Below are 2,412 nucleotides of genomic sequence, written 5' to 3'. Positions count from 1 at the left end.
GTTTTTAATACCGACACTTCAACTACTTTAAAATAAGCCTCGAAACACATGGAATAATACTTGGCAGAAAATGGTGCAACTCTAAAATAAAGTCCAATTATTATTGCTCACTCAAAACAAAACTGTCATGTGATATTCAACTGAAATAAAAATCTTAAACTTTCTCAAACATGCTCGCATATCTTCATCCAACGAAGATCGACAAAATAAATTACAAATATAGATCATATATTTGAGTTTAAAAAAAAAAAAAAAAAAAAAAAAAACACAAGAATCAAGACTCTCCATTTTGGAATATATCCATTGCAGCATTGCAATTACTAAAACCCCCATCAATAATTAAATTTTCCCCGCTTATATACTTAGCTTCCTCGCTCGCCAAAAATAGCGCGGCTTTGGCAACATCTTCCTCGGTCAAAACCACCCCTTTCAAATTAGCTATAGAGCTAAAATACTCCTCCACAGCTTCTCTACTATCAAGTCCCATAAATTTGATCACCGACGGCGTGGCAACGCCGTACGGCGATATGCAATTCGCCCTAATCCCGAATTTCCCAAGTTCGGCCGCCACATTTTTGGTAAGCCCCAATGCCGCGTACTTTGAGCACGTGTATGCATGCGTTGCAGCAGCCGCCACACGTGTTGCGGCGCTCGTAGTAGTGATGATGGAACCACTCCGCATTGGGACCATCACGCGGGCTGCGTGCTTCATTCCTAGAAAGACACCCATGACGTTGACGCTCAAGACGCGCTCGACGTCGGATTTGTCGATGTCGAAGATGCGGGGCTTGAGGGGATCGACGGCGAAGGCATTGTTGAACATTATGTCTAGCTTTCCGTATTTGGAAACTGTTGTGTCCACGGCATTTTTGATGTGGTCCTCGTTGGATACGTCGCAATGGATGAATGTCGAGTCGGAGTGGCCTATGGCGGCAACGACTGAATTGGCGCGATCGTCTTGGACGTCTGCTATTACGACCTTAGCGCCGTGTTTGGCGAAGAGCTTGGCTGATGATTCTCCTATCCCGCTGGCTCCTCCGGTTATAAGAGCTACTTTTCCTTCGAGTCTACAATATACGTATATAAATATAGAGAAGTTAAGGGTGTGTTTTTTTTTGATGAGTTTGGAAAAAATTTAATTTGAGTTTGATATGAAAATAATATTTGATGGATTGTTTTGTGAGAGAAATAAATATATTTTTTTCGGGACACACATAGTCCAATAATTTATTTTCAATCAATTTGCAGGGTAAAAATATTTTATTTTGTACTTTTTCATTCATTCAAGTTTGTACTTGATTTATTTTTGGGGAGATTAAAAAATATTACTCTCTCATCTATCCAACATAATTTGTCAATTCTTTCTATTTTGGTTCGTTTAACATAATTTGTCATTTTTTGAAAATATAATTATTTACTTTAATTATATTTTAAAATTCTTAATTTATATATATTTTTATTTTAATTAAACTATTAAGTCATCTTAATATTAATTTATAATTATTTTTATTAAATTATAATAATTTTTACTAATATATTTTTTAATTATTTATTAATTACATAATATTTAAAACTCTGTAGTGTAATTAAAGTAGACAAATTAGTTGGGACGGAGAGAGTATCATTTTTCTCGAGTAAAAAATGATATTATCTTTTGTATATTTTTATTATAGAAGATAAAAAAACAACAAAAAATTAGGATTTGCATCTTAAAATTTGAGTATACATTTGAATGTCGAAGAGTATAATTTTGTTTACACATCCTGTTTACAACTGGCTCGCATTTGAGAACAGGGTGCATTCCCGCATTTGTTTCCAAAATTACAATTTTGCATTAATGAGGTAGGCTTCATTCCACTACAAAACAATAATATATTTGTAACGGAATTCCGTCACTAAAGTTCCCATAGCTAACTTAATTTCATTTCTAATTCCGTCTCTAATGTCATTAGTAACGGAAAAAATAAATTTAAGGACAAAAAAATTTTATTACAAAAATAATTTTTTTTTGTAGTTCGAAATATATATATCTCTCTCTTAATAAAAAATAAATTACAAAAACAAAACGTTTGTTCTAGCTCTTTATATATAAACATATTTTCTTAATCCGTAGTAAACAAGTCGATAATTGATGATGATGATGAGACAACTACAACTACAACTACAACAGAACTTTATATAATAAAATGGATATTAAAGCAATTGACATAAAAGCAATTGAAGGAATGAAGACGCAGAAGCAAGTGAAGAAGCAATTACCTTTTAAGTGCAGAAGCAAGTGAAGACGCAGCAGCTGCCATGGAATTAGCTGTTCAAGCAAGCAACTCGATCTATCTATTTTTCAGATCTTCTTCATCTTCGTCTTTCTGCCTTTTTAAAAGCTTTTCAACACACACACAGTGGGGGGCTTTT

The 2,412-nt window shown here is 33.8% G+C and overlaps 1 protein-coding gene across 1 annotated transcript; it reads right to left on the bottom strand.

Moving 5' to 3' along the window:
- Positions 1 to 237: 237 nt before the first annotated feature.
- Positions 238 to 2,412, bottom strand: LOC127265054 (secoisolariciresinol dehydrogenase-like). Its single transcript, XM_051294720.1, has 2 exons — positions 2,260 to 2,412; positions 238 to 1,067 (listed from the first exon to the last, which is right to left on the bottom strand). The coding sequence occupies exons 1-2, from the start codon at positions 2,298 to 2,300 to the stop codon at positions 275 to 277; spliced, it is 834 nt and encodes a 277-aa protein (XP_051150677.1). The 5' UTR covers positions 2,301 to 2,412; the 3' UTR covers positions 238 to 274.

The sequence above is a fragment of the Andrographis paniculata genome, unplaced genomic scaffold (assembly GCF_009805555.1).
Source record: "Andrographis paniculata isolate CXL003 unplaced genomic scaffold, ASM980555v1 Contig71END, whole genome shotgun sequence".
In the NCBI taxonomy this organism is placed as follows: domain Eukaryota; kingdom Viridiplantae; phylum Streptophyta; class Magnoliopsida; order Lamiales; family Acanthaceae; genus Andrographis; species Andrographis paniculata.
This window is presented reverse-complemented; position numbering and strand designations above follow the sequence as displayed.

Coding starts and splice junctions, on each gene's coding strand:
- LOC127265054 (XM_051294720.1), bottom strand. CDS start 2,300: ATGGCAGCTGCTGCGTCTTCACTTGCTTCTGCACTTAAAAG. Junction 1,068..2,259: donor CTTGCTTCTGCACTTAAAAG/GTAATTGCTTCT, acceptor CGTATATTGTAG/ACTCGAAGGAAAAGTAGCTC.